This window comes from Paecilomyces variotii (genome assembly GCF_004022145.1).
Source record: "Paecilomyces variotii strain CBS 101075 chromosome Unknown C8Q69scaffold_5, whole genome shotgun sequence".
Lineage (NCBI taxonomy): Eukaryota > Fungi > Ascomycota > Eurotiomycetes > Eurotiales > Thermoascaceae > Paecilomyces > Paecilomyces variotii.
The window spans coordinates 154,830-174,695 of record NW_021167144.1 but is presented as its reverse complement, the minus strand read 5'-3'; the positions used below and the strand labels follow the sequence as shown (position 1 = coordinate 174,695).

Sequence of the window (19,866 nt, the reverse complement as noted above, 5' to 3'; positions counted from 1 at the left end):
TTTTAGCCTTTCTCTTAGAGCATATGTATCGTATTTCTGGGGATCAAAACGTTACAATCTGGTGACATCCAGAACTCTCTGAAACAACATCATTCAATTGGGGGCATGTACAACTTTTAATCAGAAAGCCTTTATTCGAGCGTCATATAGGCCCTAAATGCGACAAGCAAAATTCCCGTTCATTAACTAGTAGAACATCGTTCAAAATTCTTCGGCACCTGGAATCTGTACTAAAGGTAACAGAATCTTCAATTTACTTCTGGCATGCCATGATGATAGACATAGCAAAATATCTTGAAGAATCGTTTATATTACCACCAGTGATAGGTCCACAGTTGAAAACAAGATATTTTTCAATGCAGGATGATGAGCTTCTACTATATATAATTTTTCCTGTCCGAATTACCTTGAGCCAGTATCGAGGGCTAAACGAAAATCCCTAACCATAAGAACTATATTGCTTGACCCTTTGAATAGTCTCACCATCCCACCAGCCCCAAGACCTGTCTCCTTTATCAGTGTCTCTAAGAGTATGCCAGTACTGGTTTCTTCAACTCGGTAGTATACTATACAGTATGTACCCAGTATATGAGGTAAACACTAGGAGAGCTCAGGGGTTCTATAGTACTGCCCTAGCTATTTTAGACCCTCTGTTCAGTTTTTATCCTAGGTTTAGCAGGTCCGTAGCATGTATGCGCAAGCAACATCAGAGCTGCTATAATGACCAACGCTGTTCCAATGCACGATATAATGATAGCTCGCCGTCCAAGGGTTATCTCAACGCCAATTGTTGTTGACACAGAGTTCAAGCTGCTAGCGAGGGCTTTGCTCGCGAAAAGAACGGTAAGAGATGCTCCGAAACTAGAAAATGCTGCTGTCTACTAGTTTCAGCAAAAGCATAATAAAGGGATGGTTCCCCTCACCAGGGCGAACAGACTCGTAATTACACTTCCCAACCGAGAACAGACAGCTGTAAAACTGATCAGGACTATGAGCCCTATTGAACAGGACGCTGTTAGATAAGCAAAAATAGCCCATTGTGTGCAGTTCCTATAATATCCAATCGTATCATGTACCGCTTGAGGAGTTAATACATTAGAAGTCCCTTGCTGTACCCTAAAAACATCTTCAAAGTTGAACGTGAAAGAGAAGCTCGGCGGAGCACAGTCAGTAAGGTTCGAGAACGTGAGGTTCGAGCTTCCACAACAGTAGCTCAGTATTCCAATCAAATGCATCTCAGTAAGAGGTGCTTCAATTTTGTTTATGACATTATCTCCCCCTACTTGAGTCACCCTAAATCTCACTCCCCCTTCCGGATGCATGTACCCCAAGAAACCCGTAAATCGCTCCACAGCCCCTATAGTTTTGGTATTTCGTGCCTTTACTGCACTTCTGTTACTCGCAACATCCACCACAATTCCGACGAATTTGGTTGTTGAGCTATCAGCGTTTGATAAGTGCTTTGTATATGTCTCTAATTCCCCTATGCCCAGGACAGATGTGGCTGTATAATTTGCCTGCCTTCTACTTGGGATTGTAGATTTTGTAGAACTGCTCAAGCGAGTTACCTTCACAAAGTACATTGCGGCAGATATCGCTGACTGGGACGTGCACCCCATTATGATTAAGGCCTTCAGAATTAACGAGGATAAGCATAACACATATGGAAAGAGCATGTGCACACGATTCAGCACAACCATACTAGAAAACCGCCAGACTTTGAACTGGGTAATAAGAAAAGTTACAGAACGAGAAGCGTAATTTTTGGGAAGGGCTACGTATGTTAGAGGTTATACTCTTTTCGCGAACCCTGAGGACTGGGAAGGATGTGGCAATAAAGAAGTAATAAAATCTACAAGGTATAATCATACCAGACTTTTAACACTGCTGGTTTTCAATACTTTACAAAATTATCTAGGCGTAGACACAAGATTTTGGCGTCCCTATGAAGGTCAAGCCCTGCAAGATTTGGCGCCTCAATATCCACTCATTCGCAGGCGCAGTTTCAAGAGACGTGAAGGTCAGCAACAATAGAGTGTGCGTTGAATTCCACTTGCCTGTCTACTGTTTTTCTTTCTTTCCCTTTTTTTTTTTTTTTTTTTTTTTTTTTTTTTTTTTCTTGGGGTGTGTTTGAGGTTTCCCTAGTTACAAAATTCTTTATCGCTTTTAGAGATTTGGCAATGATGCTGTGAACCGGCCTGTCAGGCGACGTCCAGTTGTAGAACTCTGCAGCTTAGTTTAGGAGAATAAAAAAAATAGCAGTTCACCGTCCGTTTCCAAACTAAATACAGCAGCAGCATTTAGCCATGATAAGTTTTGAGGGGGAAATGTTGACTGAGCTAACGATACTCCGTTCTCATTTCAAGCCAGATATCGCCGAAGCACCCCGAATATGCCGGCAGTGACATAGGTAAGTGTGCCTGACACAAGTAGTAACCACGCAATTCGCTGGGCAATTTCAAACACTGCTTGGGGAAGGTGATCGTAGTAGATCAGGCGATCAGGCTCGGAGTTGAAGGGAGGTAGCCGAAGGGGGTCAAATTGACAGTGCAACGATAAATCATTCTGGCTAAGGTGGGAATATGGAGAAAAAGGTAAAAGTCCCAACGACATCTTGCTCTTCGAACAGAGAGGAAAAGCGAGGGAGGCAAACAGCACCCGGGTTGGTCGGATACGCCGATCGCAGGAGACCTGGCATTTCCGTGGTTCCGCTCAGCGAGACCCACCCGTACTTTTAACGCCAGTAAACACTATACCGAATCAAGTAGGACCCCCAATAGTCTCTCTTCAGAACCGAGCGAGGCAGCAGTCCTGGCAGAATTCCGTTGGACATGCCATGTCCCTACCCGACGTCGTGAGACACATGTCAGCTCCTGTCCAATTGCTCCCTCCGCTGGTATTTGGAATTGACTGTCGTTGGAATGACTGCAAATCGACAGAATCATGTGACAGATCCCCACCAAACAATCAATTTCCGAAGCAGCGACAAAGGCCGAAGTAACAGTGGAACGGAGACGTATCTAGGACGCCTATGGAAGAACGCGAGGATCATGGGTACTCTTTGGCATTGTATCAAGACAAACTTCCGGTCGGCAATCCCAGATTGAGTTCCCTCTCAATTGCTTCTACGCCTTTTTTCCCCATTCCTTTTCGTCGTCGTTGTCAATTCCGTGTTGACGTTATCTGCACATCGGTGTCACTCCCTCCATCCCTGGTGTAAGAGTATTCTCCCCGGCCATGTATAAGTGGCAGACCAGGAGGAAGAGGGTTTGAACCGGCTGGGCGTCGGTTACGCTGGGGCCATTGCTTGGCCTGGGCCTAATGACATTGACTTCTGCTCCCAAGCGCGCCCTTGGGGGACACATGGTTCGGCGAAGGCACTTGGGGAGATAGTATGGATCCGACCGGTTTTTCATTGGAGGTCGGCAGCCCCCCTTTCTTTCTCCAACACTCTTCTTCGACCTGGTGCTTTTGGAAAGCAAGAGAGGTGGGGGTCGTGTGGGGGGGCCGACAAAGCTATCTTTCCTACAGTAGGGATCGAGTTACGAGTGCTGACGGCAAACACCGAGCAAATTGATTAATATTAGTGACCAGAGGTCGGCGGTGAAGATTACCCTTCTCTATAAGCCTACTATCGTGAGCAGCCCGGGCTGTCATTCTAAGGTAGATTTTTCTTCAAGGCTGCATGAAGATCATGGCGGATCACTGCATGCACCGGCCCTCCCGCCCTCTAATGTGCGTGACTGATGTACTTAAGGTATGGAGTGCATTAGCGCCGAGTCATCCAAATTAGTCTAAGCTGAAATTTGCTTTTCCTCCGAGATTTTGATGGAACCTTCCTTGCTGCCTCCAGATGCCTTCCATTTCGCCGAAACTTTCTTTACCGTAGGAAACGCGCGCACACTAAAAGAAAGAAAAGAAAAGAAAAAGAAAAGAAAAAGAAAAGAAAAAGAAAAGAAAAAGAAAAGAAAAAGAAAAGAAAAAGAAAAGAAAAAGAAAAGAGGGGTAGCCCGCCCACCCATCTAGGTTTCGCTCTAGAGCCGCAGTACTTCCTCGCTGTCCGGTCGGAGAATGATGTGCGCTGTGATCCCGACATGGTCAACGCCACATGGGTCCAAGATGGGACTAGGTGAAGAGTTGGACTTTGCTCGCGGCAATCTTCTCGTCCCCCCAACCCGGATCAGTTCCCCTGGCGTTTGCAGAGCTTGTTGATTGTTTCTCCGGCCTTGGTTGTCCATGCTTTCATATCCTGTTCATACGCCCACATCTTCGCCATACACTGGCGGATATCACTGTTACCATGGTCAGCATTCAATAGTCGCCCCAGAGACTCCCGGACCGCACCATTCGGCCGAGGCGGGGGATAGTACCGAATCTCGGTTGTGTGCCTTTCCACGGGAGGTGTTAGCCTAGCCTAAAATGCCATGATCACCACTCGGCGAGTGAAGCGGAATGGGTGGCGGCCGAGGTTTCTGTCCACGTACCGCTCATTGGTCTCGTCCAGGGCCCGCTTCAGGGATCTCCAGGATGGTCAGCTAGCGAAGACGAAAGTGGCCCAGGAAAGGAATGGTACCGGATGTGCTCCTCGACCTCACCCCGATAGCTTCATGTCAATGTTAGGACCGGTGTCCACCAAGGGGGTTTCCGCCGCGAGCCTTACCGAGCCATGTCCGCCTGCAGTCGGCTAGGTTCATCGTGAGTCCTAGCAACATATGGAGACCAAGTGGAGCCTTCGCGTTCTTACCGGATTTCCTCCGTGGCCCTGGTAGACAGGAGATGAGCATGCGGTCGCAGTCATTGGTTAAGACAATGGGGGAGCTTACGCGTTCAGAGCATCCTCTGAGACATCGCTGGCCATCCTTGGTCGCAGGCGCAGTTAGCGAAACGGCGAAATGCACCAGAGACTACAGGGCTGGGGATACTCTTCGGGGACAGATTCAGACGAGGGGCTGGTTGCATCTGAGCAGGGGCTGCCGGCGTCTGGTTCCAGCACATCCAAGATGTAGGATAGCCACGGATTGGGCACCCCACCGGACATTAGGGCGTTATTCTAGACGCACAGAACGAGTCTGCGACGATAGCCAGTGGCCCCCGCGAGCAAAAAAGCCCCAAGAGGTTCACAATACGAGCAGCGTTTGATGTTGTTCTACCAGTGAGAATCCGGCAGGACCAGGATCTAGGAAATAGGACAGCGGGCGAGAATCACGAAGGATGGAAGAAAGATGGGCTCTGACATTAGGAAAAGCTAGTTATAATAGATGAATAAAACACCCGCCAGAGATCACTTAAATAGAGACCAAGAATCCAAAAGGTTCAGCCCATACGGGTCACTGTCCATCGCAGAGTCATTCTGCTGCTGGGCTGGCCAGGGTGTTTGCTGAGATGGTTCGACGGGAGGGTGCCCGGTGGGCGGTTGGGTTGATGCCTGCGGCTGCCCAGGGTGCACCAGCGTTCCCTGACACGGGTCTGTTGGTTGGGCGGACAGCGCGGCGTTTACCGGTTGCGTTGGAGGGGCGGTTTGCGTCGCTGCCTGCGGCAGTCCCGCCACGCCGGGCGTCCAGTGCTGAACGGGCTGGGGTGCGGTCAGCGAGCCGCCACCGTTTGGGACCGCAGCGGCAGGTTGGCCGTGGGCCATCGGAAACGAAGGTTGCGGTGGTGCCCCTAGACCAGCTTGCACAGCTTGAACAGTATGAGCAGTTTGAACGGTCTGACCAGCTTGCACAGCCTGACCAGCTTGAATAGCCTGACCAGCTTGAATGGCCTGACCAGCTTGAATAGCCTGACCGGTCTGGACAACTTGACCAGTTTGGCCAGTTTGAAGAGCCTGACCAGCCTGACCGGTTTGAAAAGCATGGCCAGCTTGTACAACCTGACCGGCTGGGCCGACGTAGAGCTGGCCGGAGGAAAGGTGACCAGTCACCTGCGGATGCAACGAGCCGTATGCGAGAGCGGTAGGGTGCATCGGCTGGTTAACCTGCGGCATGCCCGCAGCCACGCCGTGACTCACGGACTGTCCGGGATAAGGCCCCGGCGCCACTCCCGGCGCCGATGGCGGTTGAACAGAGGTAATGTGCGGGACAGCATCCGTGGTCCATAGCGGCGCTTGTGGCGGTTGGGATGCAGTGGGCATGGGCATGGGCACGGGCGGGCGGGCGGGCGGCCCTGCTGGGCCTGCTGGGCCTGGCGCAGGAGCCGTCGTCAAACCGGTTGTGGGCAGCGGATGGTATGTCACGGACCCCGAGTATGTCTGGGGCTGAGCCACAGTGTTCGGCGGCACTCCCAGTTGACCAGCCGGCGGATGGTCAGGGATGCCACTGCGGGGAGCCGGTGGTGACGGATTGGAGGCCTGGCTCTGCGGAGGTTGGGCGGTTTGCTGAAGCGGATGGTCGCCCCCTACCGCTGCGGCAGCAGTCCATTCGGACGCCGTCTGCGTGCTTTGCACGGCTGGAGGCTGGTGCTGCGCAGTCAGCGTCGACGGTGCCGCCGGGGTCACCGACGATGGACCGTCCGCCGTCTGCGGTTGAACAATCGGCGCGTCAGGGCTCGGAACCGCGAGCGAGGGCGATGAGAGGCGCGCCGGACCAGCAGGCGAGCCAGGTTGTTCATCGTCACAGCACGGCCACGGAAGCACACTTTGCGGGATGATGTCGGCATGGGGTCCTTTCCGGATGAGGGTAATCAGTGCGCGATTGGGTCCCAACGCTTCCTTCATCAGTGGAAAAAGGAATGGAGCCTTCCTCCAGGCCATCTGGAGCAATGCGCACAGGTTGGCCACGACCGTCCAGTACCCCTCCATCTTCCCGTGAACCAATTGTGTAGCCTATGGAGGGTGAGGATGCCATCGATTCCCCAGCATTCGGAACATACTCACGACTTCACGAATCTCCTTCCGCTGCATGATCTTCTCAAAACCGTTGTCCGACTCCGAATCTGGCTCGCCGGGGGCATCTGCACGGGACTCTTCACCATGTGCGTCACCGGCCTGGGCTTCTTGGCCATTGCTCTCGATCACCTGTTGGGACTTTCTAGCTCTGCGTCGTCTAGGTTTGTTTTTTGTGCGGTCCGCGAGTGACTCGGTCGATATGGCCTATCGCATGGAAGCCAACGCACTCTACATCCATGAGAAGTGGCTTCATGTGCGGGGCGCCGATGGCCCGGCAACGGAAGGCGCCATCCGCTCGGAGCGCGACGTGTTTCTCTGCCAGTATCTGGCGGAAGAGCTGTACCGGCGTGCCGTGACGCTCATCGTCCACAAGACCGATGGGCTGCGCACGAGCCAGACAATCCAGCCGCTCCTTCAAGCGGCACACTGGAAGTTGCACGAGATGCCACGCCGGATTGAGGTGTACGCCGCCGCCGCCGCTGACGACGGCCCGAGGGCGACACAGGTCTCGTTCTACACGGGCCACAGCCTCCTGTTCACTAAGCTGTGCGGGACGCGAGTGTCGTATCTGGTCGTGCTACATGGGCCCAACTGCGTCGCCCAGTCGGTGGATCACCTGCTGTACGACCCCAGCCGGGACTGCTGTCTGTGCCCGCGGCAGGTGGTGCCCCTGAGCATGCGACGAGCTGTGTTCGAGGATCCGGGCCACGGGCCCTGGGTTCCCATGGTGGTGAAGATGTCGGTTCGCGACGGCCTTGTCGGCGCCATGTCCTCCTCAGGGGGCCATGATTGGCCGCTTCTTCCGAAAGCGCAGGACGGAGCGTTGGTGGCGATTGCGCCTCCTTCCTCCTCTCCGTCGTCGGAGACGGCAGCTCCCCGCGGAACCGTCCCGGTGGATCGTCCGTCCACGGTCAGTGCTGCCTTGGATCCTGTGCCCACCACCCCGACGGCTGCCACTCAAGAGGACCAAGACACGACCGCCGCGTCGCAGCTGGCCGCTGGGCCGCTTGAACTGGGAACGGGCGCGCAGACGACGGCATCAGACACGGCATCGGACACCGCAGCACCGGTCCCTCTCGTATCAGTGGTGGAATGCCTCGCCCCCCACCCGGATGACCATCCCGAGTCCGCGTCTGGTGCGCTGCCCTCGACCATCTCCCGGAATATGACCTCTGCGGATGGTGCGTGGTGGCAGACCTGGCCAGAACCGCCCCGGGATGTCCAAACGTCACCAAGCGCTGCGGATCTCAACATTGGACGCTTTCAGGTAAGTTCTCCCTTGTCATATCATGTCGTTCACCACCGGTGCCCTTCTTCCAATATCATCCTTCTCTGTCCTTTCGATACAGTCTAGCTGGGTCTCCTCCCTCTCGCCGGATCTGCTCCGCCGTTTCCCTACGAACCCCTTGCTCTCCCGTTGCACGAGGGGACGCCGTGGATTAACAATCCTGCAGGTCCAGGAATCGCATCGGTCATGCGAGCCACCCCAGGGCCTTTCGAAAGGGCAATACGCTCGGGTCCAGCTCCGCGAGCCGGGCGGGGATGGCACCACGACCGGCCGGTACGTCCTCTACGTCCACGATGTTCTGCCGCCGACCCTGTCGCATGGTCCGGGCGCCCGTCTCGTCGTCACGAAATACTCCTTCCTGGCCGACCGGTTAGCGTGGGAAGCCGGGCATCCAGACACTCAGGCCCAGGAGCTGCTCCTGCACTTCCGGGACGCTGACCGGATTGGCTATCCGGACGACGCGGAGATTATTAATGCCGACACCGTGGTCGCGGTGGATTCGATGGACACCGAGCCGGTTGGCCCGACCGTGTCGTATGTCGCACAGGTGCCTGGTAGGATCTCCGTCCCGTCCTCATTCTTTTGTCTTTGGCTGACTTGTCCCCGCTCACCAGACCCGGCGAACGGCCTTTTCGTGCGGTATGGCATTCGCGAGGGGTCCCAGCGGGAGTGGTTGTTTCTGGCGCCGCTGGTGTCTTCACTCACGGGCCCGAGAGGCAGTGCCGCGTATCCACGCTTTTCTCCGCTGCCTGTGGCCTCCGTCTTCGATCTCTCCCCCGACGACCTGCGCCTGTCGGTTGGCTTCCAGAAGGCGGGATATTGCGTGCAGGCCGCGGTTGGTTTTGCCGAAGACCGCCACCAGGCATGGAAGGTGAGTGCGCCCTTTTCCGTCGGTGTCCAGACCGACGGGCCCCCGAGGCCACTGTAAAGGCGGCGCTGACCCTGTGTTGTCAACAGACGCAACATCCCGATGCCACCGTCTACCCGGGCTGTGTTGCGTCCGCCCTCGCGACGATGGACTACGACCTCTCCACGCAACCGGATGACAGAGGGCGTGATGTGCCCCGCATTGTGACCATTAGTGGCGAGGGGTCTTTCGCTAAATCCGCCGCCGGGTGGCTCGACCCTAGCTCCTCGGGCTTCGATGGCTTCGACGGTCTCTCCGGGGAGACGCTGAGTCCGCTTCAACAGTGTGAGCTCGCGGCGCAGTCTCCAGGGCTGAGTCCGGACTTCATCGTGCTGATGATGTCCCGGTCGATCTTGACAGACCAGTCGTGGGGCTCACTGGCTCGCACCATGGGTCTTCTCCTCGAGCAAGGGTATGCGGTGGCGCTGCGGCCGGTCTCTCTGCCGGATCCGGGGCAGCATGGGGAGCGATCGGTTCTCCTCCTCGCCGCTCCGGGCCGCACCGACCCACAGTGGATCGATGACACGCTTTCCGACCTGCGAATGGTGTCGGCCTCGGACGAGCTGCTGGAACGTGCGGAGAACGAGAGCGGCGTCTCTAGCGTCCCGGCCGCGGATGGTGTAGCGGCAGCCGGGTCGGCGGGTGGAGGCGATGCTGGTCCTCCATCGGATTCCACTCCTCGGCGTGGTGACAGCGTTCTCACGGATGGCGCACAACATATTGCCGCCACGGTCTCCCGGATTATCGGAGAATTTTCAACCAAGTGCGCGCTGACGACGAACCTCCCCCGATTGGTTGTGACTGACAATTCGGATGGCGCGCAGGACAGAGCCAAGCGACAGAGGATGTAGGCAGGAGCAGGTGAAATCAATATGGATATCCGCTCGTGAATTGCAGCGATCTGCTCTTTTCTTGTGATTTTATTCGTTCCGTCTTCCGCTTCGACCTTATCCAGCCATTTGGCTGACCATGACAGTTGGCCCTCGGTACCTTAGATAGAGTAGTAATTGCATTGCTGATGACGCCTGGACTGCATGTAATAATACAGATAGAGGATCTACCAACACATACAAGACTGCCAAGACAATCTTTATGCTTCGAGTTTTGTCCCTATGTAAGCCGCGCACCAAAAGTGACAACTTGATGACGAGGAGGAAGATGGGTGTAAGTCAAGGAAACTAAAAGGCTAAACCTGTACATGTTGTAACGGGCATCGCAAAATTAGAGGCTCATGTCACCTGAGCGTCTACATCATTCCTATTCCAATCCCCTGTACCATGCATCTTTTCAATAATACTTTGGATGCTCACTGTTCGGACTGTTTGGGAAATAACTACTTCATATGTGTTGTTAGTCTTCAGCATCAATATGTTAGCCATGAATATCGTTTGGCACCATAAAGATTCCATGACTCGACGAATATCGATGGATCCCTCCAGGACGTAGTTTTGGAAGCATTATGGGACCACGTATATGCGACTTTTTGGCCAATATTTAAGAGGTAACCCAAGCACACTTAGGCAGATATTGCTTGGATGTACTCTTGGCGTGAGATCCATACGTAAAGTCGGTACCTCATTGAGAGTATATAACTAAATTGAATATTTATGTCTCGCGTAACCAAATATCATATTCTAATTACTGGGCTGCCTCTCGTATGCTCCTGGTATACTGCCGGGGTACGTACTTGTGTAAATGTTGTGTAAAGGTTAGCTGGTATTGGCCGCTTTCCCCCTCATTGATAAATAACAATACAGAAGGACCGTTTGGGTGTTGGGCGTCTTTCCCCGATTTATCGTTATCATATAATCTCTTGCGTTAGGTATCCGCCTTCGATAAGGTGTGGTGAACGGAATGCAACATCAAGACCTCTTTAGATAATTACTACATAATAGGCCATAGCTTATTATCCATTTACAGTTCTTCGGTATAGTTCTGAGATGCGCTGTAGTTATCGTCTTATATTTTCGGTTAGATACTAGTCATTGGTAAGAAGCACCGGGTTGGATTCAGTTTTCTCCCGTTGATTGCTGCCTCTAATTGTAGAGCGTCACACGGCTTATCCGTGTCAAGTTAGTCGGTGTCTTGCAATGGGCATTGCCGCCTATAGTAAGATTGACGAGACAATGGGGTAAGTAACTACATCGTATCTTTCATATAATGGCGGCTTTTCGTAAGTAAATGTGATCGATGCTTCCCGGGCATTTCACCTAACTGATATACTTGGTAATAACAATCAAGATGCCCCAGGACCTTGAAATTTGTTGATGTTGGTTGGCCGGCCAATGTAATCATTATGAAACGTTCTGTATGATAAGTAGCTGCGTTGGAAGGAGAGCCGAGGATTTAGCTTGCTAGCCAATATTTAGCGAGGAGGTGGTGCAGCTAACGAGACCAGTAAGATGATCGTGTTTATGGACAATGATCACTAAAAGTATTGTAGAGCCCTATCAGTCTTCGTTAACCTGGTAATACCCCAAAAGGTTCAACTGTGGCCCAGTATGGTCAAAAGGAATGTTGACAGATTGCTAGAGCGGCAGGGTACCTGCTTTTGGCTTGTTTGATGAATTGCAGCGAATAATACTGATATGAAATTCAAAAAATCATTTTGGTCATTCCTAACAAGCTATCTACCTATTACTAGAAGACATAGAAAATATGGGGTGCAAAGATGAAAACGGTGGTTTTTGGAGCGTTCAAGCACGCGGTCAACTCAGTACGTTGTTTATGTACCCACCAATAATTCCAATGTCCGTGGATTGTGAAATGAGTGGGGAACATTGAGAGTTTGGTGAGGCTAATAGTCTTCGACAAAAATGGTACTACTATCTGACCAATCAATACTTCAGCAATTTTGGCGGACCGGCATTACAGAAGTACCGTAAATTTTTCACTTGTTACAACCCAGACACTGGTCACAACAAAAGTTCCGTGCACCTGATAGAGGATGGAATCCAGCGAAGGTCGAATATGGGTTAGCTCAAATCCACCGTTGGAATACGAATTGCCTAGTTTGGGAGTCGGGGAAGAACTTTCGTGTCAGTGCTCTCTTTTCAACCATCCTACAAGTTACATTGCCAACAAGTGAGTCACGGCGCTAGGTTCGTTGCTAATATCTGAATTTGTCAGAAATAATATTACCAATCAGCTCTTCGAAGGCCTCTAGGCTTTAGATCCAGGCAGGACGATGAGGGGTTGGTGAGGGGTGACGAAGGGGTGACGAAGCCATGGGTCTATCGCCAAACAAAAGCCAAAGAAACAAAAAAAAACATTCTGTGAAGAGTGACTGGCAGTCTATGACGGAATTATGGCTGTCCTGTGGCAGTCCACAACTCCTCATGCGGAGAATAGACACCCCACACTCTGCTACCTGGCCGGTATATAAGAGTAACGACCTCTTTTGCTTGGAATCGTATCATCACCATCCACCAAGTCAGGACAGTGCGATACTCATCTCAACTACTGCACAGTCACAACCACTACCGTTACCACCATTACCATGTCGCTCCATCCACTCATTGACAATGGAATCATCAAAGGACGTCCGAACTTTAGCGGCGGAAAGCTTTACTGTCGCTGCTCTTCGAACAAAGTGGAAATCTCCCTGAAGAGCAATGTCGCCCACAACCACGCCTGCGGCTGCTCCAAGTGCTGGAAACCATCCGGTGCACTCTTCTCCATCGTTGGCGTTGTGCCACGCGAAAATCTCTCGGTCACCTCCAACGAATCCAAGCTCATTATCGTCGACGAATCAGCTGCGATACAACGCCATGCCTGTAAGGATTGTGGTGTGCACCTTTACGGCCGGATTGAAAAGGAGCATCCGTTCAAGGGGCTGGATTTTGTGCATGTTGAGCTCTCAAACGAGGAAGGATGGCAAGAGCCGCAGTTTGCCGGCTTTGTGTCATCTATTATTGAGCAGGGGTTCAACCCCAAGGGTATGGATGATGTACGGGCAAGGTTCAAAGCAGTTGGTTTGGATACGTACGATGTTTTGTCACCGCCGCTTATGGACCTTATCGCAACCTTTAACGCACAGAAGGCAGGCTTCAGTTTTGCGGCATCTTGAAAAATGTATCTAGCAGTCCATAGATAATGAGACAAAAAAGTTACACTTTTTCCATGAATGTAATGGGGTTTAGGCTGTGCAGGTTGGACTGGAACGACCTCACTGCGCTATTGGCTCTTTCAACGTCTGAATTAAGCTACATATGACTAGAGTAGAACTCACCGTAGAGTAACACCATGAATGCACAACGGTATCACTTATAGTTATAGTACTAAGGCTACGTTGGTTTTGTCACCTAATACCTTACTGATAGAGCAGCAGTAAGTAACTGTCCTGCGTGCTGGTTGCTCAAATCATGCTTCTGATCATCCACAGTCCACGAAGATCCACGAAGCATGCCAAGGGAGTGTATCCAGTCGGCGTCATAGAGTACTAATCAAGTGTACGCATCATACTAGCCTAGTCAGCGTCATGATGAATCCTTTTCAGCCAGATGACGTTACACACTCAAACCGTTCTCACATTCCCTCAGATAAACTGATATGATCCGACAACATCCGAAAACCCTGGCAACCGGTGTATGAATGAGCCTTATAAGGATCTACAGGATCTTTACTTCTGACCTACATAATTTACACTACCTACCGATTGAGCCTTTGTCATCTCCAGTCCCTTAATTGTCTACGTCCAATATTTGCACGTTAAACTCCTGTTCACCCCCTTTTTTGACCTATCGTCTCCATACCACCCTCAAAAATGACACTCCCAACCAAGCAATGGGCCCAAGTAGTCGAAAAGAAAGGCGGAACCCCCATTTATAAAGAAATTCCTGTCCCCACGCCAGGACCAGATGAGATCCTTGTCAAGATCCGGTACACAGGTGTATGTCATACGGATCTGCATGCGATGAAGGGTGACTGGCCACTACCACTGAAGTTGCCGTTGGTAGGCGGACACGAGGGGGCGGGGACGGTGGTGGCGAAGGGTAATTTGGTGACAGATGAGGAGTTCGCGATTGGTGACCACGCCGGCATCAAATGGTTGAACGGCTCGTGTATGACGTGCGAATTCTGTCGGCAGGCAGAGTTTCCGTTGTGTCCGAATGCTCAGCTGAGTGGATACACGGTTGACGGCACGTTTCAACAGTATGCAATTGGGAAGGCGGCTTTGGCGTCCAAAATCCCTCCAAATGTTGCCTTGGATGCTGTGGCTCCCATTCTGTGTGCTGGCTTGACGGTGTATAAGGGGTTGAAGGAGTCCGGTGCTAGGCCAGGACAAACAGTCGCTATTGTCGGTGCCGGCGGTGGGTTGGGGTCATTGGCTCAGCAATATGCGAAGGCTATGGGAATTCGGGTAATTGCGATCGACGGTGGGGATGAGAAGAAGGCGATGTGTGAGAAGTTAGGGTCGGAGGTATTTGGTCTTGCTTTTTACTGTGGTTTACAAACGAGGTCAAAAAGGCTAATGAAATGATCAAAACAATCACAGGCCTACGTTGATTTCATCAAATCCAGCGACGTGGTCGCTGATGTCAAGGCTGCCTCTCCAGAAGGCCTCGGCGCCCATGCTGTCATCCTGCTCGCCGTTGCTGAAGGTCCCTTCCAGCAAGCGGTGGGATATGTGCGCTCGTATGGCACCATCGTGGCTATAGGACTGCCCGCCGGAGCGTTTCTCAAGGCGCCCGTCTTCGACACAGTTGTTCGCATGGTCAATATTCGTGGCAGCTATGTTGGAAATCGTCAGGATGGGGTCGAGGCAATTGATTTCTTCGCCCGCGGTCTGATCCATGCTCCATTCAAGACAGCTTCGCTGAAAGATTTGCCGAAGATCTTTGAATTGATGGGTATGTTTCTCTGCCCCTCCATCTTCTTTCTCTTCTTATGCGTCATATTACTTTTTGTTATGGGTTCGGCTTCGGGGAAAAATGGAAAGTTGATTGTGCTAACACATAGTAGAACAAGGCAAAATCGCTGGTCGCTATGTGTTGGATGTGCCTCAGTAGAGCCAGCTAGGGTGCTCACATAACTGAAAACGTGGGAATACACACAAATTCATGTTCTAACCCTGTGCCGTGTTTATTCGGATGCAGAGCCAGAATACAGAACCTTCAGTTTTTGCCTTGACGTGACTGCTGTAACCTGTATCACCTTCAACACGAGGTTTGTTTGTATGGTTCCTAGTCTCCAATTTAACACTCAAATGGAATTTCAGAAAGACTCCCCAAGCTATCAACGTAGTTATCCCGTAAACAATATTGTTTCCGTATTTATGGGTGGCTAAAGTGTGCTCGGTATCCATGCGGGGATCTCCCCCTGCCCTGAATGTTGGGCCTGTTATAAGTATATCCCGGCAGATGTGCCTAAGAATTAATATCTCTCAATCTTAGCATATCGTAGGCATATAGCATAGTGTTGTGCCTTTGAATAAACCTACATTAGAAAACTTATATATGCTAAATGATAAAATCATATATTGCCCAATTTAGTATGAGAGTCAACGAATTGTAGCATGAGAATTGTTGTATCTGTAAACTAATCGCCATTTTGCTTACTTTTAAACCATGTTCTGCTGTTGATTGATCTTTAGAACCGTAGTTGGATATATATTCGCTTTATCCCTGGCCTTGGCTACTAGGATGCTGCGTATATTACCTCCACGCTAATAATGATTCTCTGATCTGTTTTGTATAGCACTCGAAGTACACACTTTGTATTTTGTTTAGATAGGACTACTAACCAGTATTTAGGCGTCTTGGCATTGAGATGTACGTCTTGGAGGTAGTACAAAAATCATTTAGTGTATGCTACGTAGCCTTTCATCACTTATCTCGATGAGTCACTTAGTCGGTCAACTGAGTATTTTAGGAAATAATTCACTTGAATATTTCTAAGGTTGGAAATGTACTAGGACGGACTTACTGTTAGTTAAAGAATACAACCATTGTTGAAAAGCCAAATGGCTTAACGTCCAATGTAAATTTAGAGAAAATGAAACAAGAGAAAGCAAGAAAATAGATGACAGGACAAGGGAGGTCACTAGGTAAAGCAGATTAAAACCAAGGATCACACTCGGTTGCATACTAGAAAAGATATTGCGCCGCATGCGCAATATGGTCATCCGAGAATGACGCCATTGTGTAGTAGCTATGGTCGTAGTCTGGTTGATAGCGTATACGTAGACCCTTAGCTCCTGCTTCAAGGACTGCTTGCTCGAAGTTTTCAGGAAGAAGTTGGCCTTGCTTGTAGAAATTGTCTCCAGTACCCTTAACAGACATAAGCCTATGCATGAAGAACACAAGAGATAAGGAAGAGAGGGAAACCAACCACGTCGATAAGCATGTTCAAGGGACCTTTCCATCCTTTCACCAATTCAGTAGAATCATATTCTTTCCATGAGTCCTGGTAATTCTCTCCGAGATAACCTGAAAATGCCTTTTGACCCCAAGGGCAGTTGATTGGGTTACAAATCGGCGCGAAGGCGGAAACTGATCGGTATTTTCCGGGATTGCGAAGGAACTTTCTACTATTAGAGCAAATTTCCCAGAATCATATATGACAAGGAATGAAGAAGTGCGCCTGCTATATCAATATCTTGAAGTAAACAAATTCGAGACATACCAACACTAAGGCTCCGTGGCCGCCCATACTGTGACCCGTAATGCTGACCCTCTCGGGATCAAGCTGGGGAAATTGTTGGAAAACTACATTAGGTAGCTCCTCTTTCACGTAAGTGTACATATTGTACGCTTTATTGTAAGGCTTTTGGGTAGCGTCTACATAGAACCCTGCACCTGTCCCGAAGTCCCAGCTATCATTCTCTCCTGGAATGTTGAGACCCCCTATAAAGTGTCAGTTGTTTGATTACTATAAACATGAGGTTCAATTTCAAATGACGGCTCGAGTATTAAGAAGTGCGTCGAAAGATGGGAGCGCTTGAAGGATAGAGGAATCGTACGCGGACTGGTATCGGGATATAGTACAGCTATTCCATTCTTGCTGGCCCCGTGCTGGAAAAACCCTTTCTCAGAGCAGTTATCGGCGGTACACGTCAGGCCAGATAGATAGATCAGGAGGGGTATTCTCCTGTGCGAATCCTCGAAAGCCTGAGGTGGAAGATAGAGGTTGAAAGCCATCTCACATCTGGTTGAAGTGGACAAGTGACTTAGCTTCAGAAGCTTGCCGCCAAAGGATGCGATTACTGCCTTTGTAGTAACGACCATTTTCTACTGCGCGTATTCCTAATACCTTGCAGTGTAGGGACATAAGAGTGCGTATCAGTGTGTTGAACGAAGTAATTGTTTGGCTGGGGAAGGGGGAGGGTGTATACTTTTAAGACCAGATAAATTAATTGCGCTGGGAAACGGGATCTACGCTATCTGCCGGGTATGACTGTCCCACTACTACGGTCAAAATGTGACCCACAATCCCCCAACGATATGAATGAAGCTGCCATGCTAACATTACCTATGGTTGCCTCTGACTCTGGGTCGATACATATCTAACATGGTCCTATAGACAAACTAACGTTCTTTTCTGAAAGATAGAGATATCTCAGAAAGTTGCTCCATCAAGGAAGCCGACCGCTTGGCTATCATTTAGTATACTTTTGTGGTTTCATCATTCATCAACAGTCATTGTAAGCGGCCATTGGCGAATTACTCTTTCCTAAATCAGCGCGAGATATTTCCAACACAGTCGAGACCCTTGATCCACGTCAGAGACGATTGATTAGCGGCCTGATCGTCAATGATCCATATTCTGTTATTGGATAGTCTTTAGCTGGACTGGCAAAAGCGTATGATGTGATAGCCGCAGGGCTCCATTTAGATCAAGATCCGAGCGAGCTTTACATTACCGGGATTTGAACCAAGGCATCAATGTGGATCTCTGGTCTATCTCCACCGAGGGATGGCTGTCTTAAAACGGTACGTCAATGTGCAAAAATACCTCCCCTCAACAACTTGGCACTCCCACATTCCCTTATCCACCTTCTTCAACCACAAGTGTAGTATCTATCATATGCTCGACCAATGAATTATTTTCGGACATCGCCTACCTTTACCAACTCAAGATCATGCCTTGGATTATCTAAGCACCCAACAATAACTATAAACGTCACATTAGTTCTGCCAGCGGTTTCTTTACGATATACACATCATGACATTCTATTTTGTGGGCTGCGACACTCCTTGGTTGGTCCCAATGGGGGGCGGAAGTTTCTTGTTAAGGCGGTATAAGTAAGGATGAGTCTGATTCTTTCTGCTGAAGTGGCGTTTTCGATAGTTATGATCAACCAATAGATCTTTAGCAGAACCGCTGCGGGGAAACATCATTTGCCCCTACTAAATAGAAAATAATTGCTCTACTCAGCCCAGCCTGGGTTATGGTAAGTCAAACCTAGAACTTAAATGAGACCTCACGGTCCAACACTGTAATAAAACTGTGATTGGACATGTAACGTTGCCTCTTCCAGCTAGCTCCACAACAGCTAGCTTTTACGACTGTACCATAGTCTGTAGTTTTCTTCCGCCGGGCAATAGGTATTGTTTCTCATGCCATCACTCACTTGTTAAAAATTCATATTTCCGGCCGAAGCTGGCTGGTCAAAATGCTATTCTAGCTGACTAATGCTTGGGTTTCAAGGATAGCTCCAAATCTTGGTGCAACTCTTCCTCCCCGATCCGCACAGGCTCAATTGGTTGAAAAACAAAGAACACACGGAGAACACCGTTGTTGTCCTCTGAGTGAGTAATATTCCGCCATGAATGCGCAGTGCCTCGCTGGATGAAAACATCGCCTTTTCTTAAAACTCTCGTCTCACCCGAGTCAAGGACTAGTTCCGTAGTTCCATCAATGACAACACCGTAATCAAGACTCTCAGTCCGGTGCATCGGGATGTCAACTTTAGGCGGCACCTCAATTACTGTGCAGGCCGTTCCCTTATCTGGGTTTAAAGGGGAGGGATCGCGGAGTTTAGACATATATTGTTTGATGTCCAGGTTTGCATCTGCCTCAGGTGTGACTAGCGCGGGTGGGGAAAGCCCCTTCACTGGAAATCTTGTGGTTGCATAGGCAAGTGCATAGTCAGATGTAGTCGGCCTTCCCGGTGGAACCGGAAACCCTGCAAAAGGAACACTCTCATCGATACCCTTCTGAAAGACAGCCTTTCCGGTTCGGTGATCGTGGGTAGTGATTATGCGATTGAAGGCAACAGGCCGGTGTGCCATATTGATATTCTAGTCATCAGACCAAGTGGATAGGATATAAGGGGTTCATATATTAGAGAGTTGTGGCTTTTCTTATAAGTATAACTTCACAAGCTCTGAACTCAGGCTTGGATACTGGGGCATCATAAAATAGCAGACAATTACGACAGAGATATAATTATTGATTATATAGCTTTTCTTTAAAGTAATACACAGAGAAAGTGATGAATCATACAGTACCCAAATAGGTTGAAGTACTATCATGGACAAACATGTATAAATAGTTTCCAATTGGCTGATACAGTCTTACCAAAAGAAGAAAAAAGCAAGTCTGATACTTTGTCTGGCAATCATGATGTAGATATTCTGTCATATCGAGCTACATCGGACAGCAAAGTAAAATAGCGCATAACAAGAAAATCTTCGAAGATCAAATCATCACAGTGACGTCTTATGCCGCTACATAGTACTAGCTCCATGTGAGTGGCACTTATCTATATAATCTACCATCTGTCAGTTATGATGGAATGATACTTAAACCAATAATATTGTCATTACTTTCACATTTGGTAAC

General features: G+C 49.8%; 7 protein-coding genes across 7 annotated transcripts; 3 read left to right on the top strand and 4 right to left on the bottom strand.

Moving 5' to 3' along the window:
• Positions 1–842: 842 nt before the first annotated feature.
• Positions 843–2,111, bottom strand: C8Q69DRAFT_252060 (hypothetical protein). Its single transcript, XM_028626592.1, has one exon. The coding sequence runs from the start codon at positions 1,698–1,700 to the stop codon at positions 888–890; it is 813 nt and encodes a 270-aa protein (XP_028485045.1). The 5' UTR covers positions 1,701–2,111; the 3' UTR covers positions 843–887.
• Positions 2,112–5,261: 3,150 nt separating this feature from the next.
• C8Q69DRAFT_520215 (hypothetical protein) lies at positions 5,262–7,051 on the bottom strand (the record flags this gene model as incomplete). Its single annotated transcript, XM_028633489.1, has 2 exons — positions 5,262–6,820; positions 6,872–7,051. Coding segments are annotated over 2 exons (1,719 nt in total), but the record flags the coding sequence as incomplete, so codon positions are not given.
• A 1-nt stretch (position 7,052) lies between these two features.
• C8Q69DRAFT_383279 (hypothetical protein) lies at positions 7,053–9,929 on the top strand (the record flags this gene model as incomplete). Its single annotated transcript, XM_028627616.1, has 4 exons — positions 7,053–8,150; positions 8,338–8,725; positions 8,786–9,042; positions 9,129–9,929. Coding segments are annotated over 4 exons (2,544 nt in total), but the record flags the coding sequence as incomplete, so codon positions are not given.
• A 2,559-nt stretch (positions 9,930–12,488) lies between these two features.
• On the top strand, positions 12,489–13,600 carry C8Q69DRAFT_465816 (glutathione-dependent formaldehyde-activating enzyme). Its single transcript, XM_028630515.1, has one exon. It carries the CDS (start codon positions 12,578–12,580, stop codon positions 13,145–13,147), a length of 570 nt encoding a protein of 189 aa, XP_028485042.1. The 5' UTR covers positions 12,489–12,577; the 3' UTR covers positions 13,148–13,600.
• On the top strand, positions 13,601–15,309 carry C8Q69DRAFT_465815 (alcohol dehydrogenase I). The gene is made up of 3 exons (XM_028630514.1): positions 13,601–14,500; positions 14,576–14,930; positions 15,043–15,309. Exons 1-3 carry the CDS (start codon positions 13,844–13,846, stop codon positions 15,087–15,089), a joined length of 1,059 nt encoding a protein of 352 aa, XP_028485041.1. The 5' UTR covers positions 13,601–13,843; the 3' UTR covers positions 15,090–15,309.
• A 429-nt stretch (positions 15,310–15,738) lies between these two features.
• C8Q69DRAFT_465805 (putative esterase) lies at positions 15,739–17,406 on the bottom strand. Its single transcript, XM_028630513.1, has 4 exons — positions 17,042–17,406; positions 16,705–16,925; positions 16,411–16,602; positions 15,739–16,349 (listed from the first exon to the last, which is right to left on the bottom strand). The coding sequence occupies exons 1-4, from the start codon at positions 17,304–17,306 to the stop codon at positions 16,167–16,169; spliced, it is 861 nt and encodes a 286-aa protein (XP_028485040.1). The 5' UTR covers positions 17,307–17,406; the 3' UTR covers positions 15,739–16,166.
• Positions 17,407–18,516: 1,110 nt separating this feature from the next.
• On the bottom strand, positions 18,517–19,586 carry C8Q69DRAFT_251481 (hypothetical protein). The gene has a single exon (XM_028626591.1). It carries the CDS (start codon positions 19,311–19,313, stop codon positions 18,711–18,713), a length of 603 nt encoding a protein of 200 aa, XP_028485039.1. The 5' UTR covers positions 19,314–19,586; the 3' UTR covers positions 18,517–18,710.
• Between the last annotated feature and the right edge of the window lie 280 nt (positions 19,587–19,866).

Coding starts and splice junctions, on each gene's coding strand:
- C8Q69DRAFT_252060 (XM_028626592.1), bottom strand. CDS start 1,700: ATGGTTGTGCTGAATCGTGTGCACATGCTCTTTCCATATGTGTTATGC.
- C8Q69DRAFT_465816 (XM_028630515.1), top strand. CDS start 12,578: ATGTCGCTCCATCCACTCATTGACAATGGAATCATCAAAGGACGTCCG.
- C8Q69DRAFT_465815 (XM_028630514.1), top strand. CDS start 13,844: ATGACACTCCCAACCAAGCAATGGGCCCAAGTAGTCGAAAAGAAAGGC. Junction 14,501..14,575: donor GTGAGAAGTTAGGGTCGGAG/GTATTTGGTCTT, acceptor AAACAATCACAG/GCCTACGTTGATTTCATCAA. Junction 14,931..15,042: donor GAAGATCTTTGAATTGATGG/GTATGTTTCTCT, acceptor AACACATAGTAG/AACAAGGCAAAATCGCTGGT.
- C8Q69DRAFT_465805 (XM_028630513.1), bottom strand. CDS start 17,306: ATGGTCGTTACTACAAAGGCAGTAATCGCATCCTTTGGCGGCAAGCTT. Junction 16,603..16,704: donor GCCACGGAGCCTTAGTGTTG/GTATGTCTCGAA, acceptor AATAGTAGAAAG/TTCCTTCGCAATCCCGGAAA. Junction 16,350..16,410: donor TGAACATGCTTATCGACGTG/GTTGGTTTCCCT, acceptor ATGTCTGTTAAG/GGTACTGGAGACAATTTCTA.
- C8Q69DRAFT_251481 (XM_028626591.1), bottom strand. CDS start 19,313: ATGGCACACCGGCCTGTTGCCTTCAATCGCATAATCACTACCCACGAT.